Consider the following 2,165-nt stretch of genomic DNA (forward strand, 5'->3'; position numbering starts at 1 on the left):
GAATATGAAAAGTGGGTAATTATGGGTAAAATTCCCTGAAATCCATCAAATGTTTTTCTGTGTAATTTTATTATTAATAAAAACCTTAATTCATTCAAAATTGAATTATAATGATTAGTAATTCAATTGAAAATTTATGTGACTGCTTGAACGGGGGGGGGTTATCTTATGTAAGCATTGAAATGACTATAATCAAGGCACATAATGGCAAGGCAACGCTGTTCTCCACTGCCATTATAACGTGGGCCTCACTATGAGTATTACCAACTTAATTTTGATTTTGCTGCACTGGTGCTCCATATAACCTACTAACTATTTTGCGTTGTCATGCTGCAAATCTGGAGTACGCAAAGTACTCACTTTGCGCACTAGTGCGGAAAAGTGATTCTTTGCGGCCTGCAATCAGTGCAGAAATGGTCACTTTTCAAGGTATCTGTAGGAAAATATAATTCCCCGGAGTTCTGATTGGATCAGACCTATTCGTATTGAGCCCCGCCGAGTGAGTATGAATTTGAATAAACCCATTAGAAACTACATGAATTATATATCTACTATTGTTTGCGAATCCAGCTTGATATTATAGTAAACGTAGTAATAGCCATCACCATAGCATACAAGCTGGTGTTTCAACTGTTCAGCTTTGAAGAGTTTCTTCATACAGTAACTGTAGTTTTTACTAATCGATAATTCCAGTGCACTTGTAAATCCTTCACCCGGCTTGATCATGTTCAAATGTCTTGACCGAGCTTGGTGAAACCAGACAAAAATAAATAGATATGAGTCACTCCTTAGAAGGATCATTGACAAACAACTGATCCTCCACTGAATAGAAATGAGGATGTTTCTTCATTTGTGTGTTCACATGTTTACCAGGACTCAACGTATCTTGAACCTGTGCCGCATACACAAGTCTATAATTTTCGTCCAATTTTTTCAAGCGAACACCTTCTCTGATCAAACAATCTAACGCATCAAAATAGGCGGGATTGGGTACTTCTTTTTGAAAATTGCCCAAAAATGCGACCCCTATCGAAGCACTGTTCCAACCCCTAGTATGGGCACCCACAGTGTCCCAACCTCTCCCTTCATAAACCAACCCGTTTCCCCCGATCACAAAATTGTAGCCAATATCATCCCCTATATCGTCGTTGTTTATGTGATTGTTCTGGATGGATCTCATTAGGATCTCGCATCCTTCATTAGTTTTACAAGAGTAGGTGGCTGAGTGTTGTACTATGACGTATTTGGTGGGATGGACTAGCTTGTTGAGTTGGCCTTCTGTAGGCTGGGCTTTCCATTGTGATTTGTCGACCAGTGTCAACACTCCTGGAAGAGAAAAAACAGACACTGTGCAGAGATACGGGTGAATGTGCTGACGAGGATGATATCCTGACACAACCTATAAGTGTTGTATCTTCCAATATCTAGTCATACCGCTAAATGTCTAATGGTTATAAGAACAATAGTGTCAGTGACACTGACACTAATATATTATGTTGAGTATTATAACTTTCAATTGGAGAAGAGAGAGAGAGTGATAAAGAAGAGAAGGAGATGATAATGATGACTAAGAACAAATAGCAGAATGTCACAGACGCGACGACGGTCGCGGTCACACAATTAGATCGTGTCGTTCGTTCATGCAACGGTACTTTTGGCACTGCAGCTTTTCTTTTCAGATCTCACCGCTGAAGAAGAGATGATAGTTTGGGAAAGAAGTGCTGGTACAGTACTGGCAATCTGCTAGTAAATTGTAACTGTAAAATATCGAGTATACTGCACACAGGCACCTCCTCTCTACTCCAATAGTGAGGTCCACGTTATAATGGCAGTCGAGAAAGATAGGGGAACAGTGTTGCCGATTCTCTGACTTGCAACTGTTTCCTATGGAGGATAGTTGATACCGGTGTATCTGATATGATATAAACAGAAATTGATGTTGTTTTCCATGACGAAACACTATGTAATAACTTTGTTATAGTTCAGAGTTCAGAGCTTTATCAGCCTCTGACAGTCTCACAGGCTAAGAGAAGTAAGTGTTTTTCGAATATTTACAAATAAAACAGTGCCTGAACTATAACAAAGTTAATATTAACTGTTCATTCTCGTTTAAGATGAATAATTATATATTTAATTTGTCAATAAACTGTCACCTGGTCATAAGG

At 38.9% G+C, this 2,165-nt stretch overlaps 1 protein-coding gene across 1 annotated transcript; it reads right to left on the reverse strand.

The window, feature by feature from the left end:
• Positions 1-326: 326 nt before the first annotated feature.
• Positions 327-1,399, reverse strand: LOC120356115 (peptidoglycan-recognition protein 2-like; the record flags this gene model as incomplete). The annotated part of the gene is made up of 1 exon (XM_039444944.1): positions 327-1,399. A coding segment is annotated over one exon (618 nt), but the record flags the coding sequence as incomplete, so codon positions are not given.
• Positions 1,400-2,165: the final 766 nt, after the last annotated feature.

Source organism: Nilaparvata lugens, unplaced genomic scaffold, assembly GCF_014356525.2.
Source record: "Nilaparvata lugens isolate BPH unplaced genomic scaffold, ASM1435652v1 scaffold5827, whole genome shotgun sequence".
NCBI classification, from domain to species: domain Eukaryota; kingdom Metazoa; phylum Arthropoda; class Insecta; order Hemiptera; family Delphacidae; genus Nilaparvata; species Nilaparvata lugens.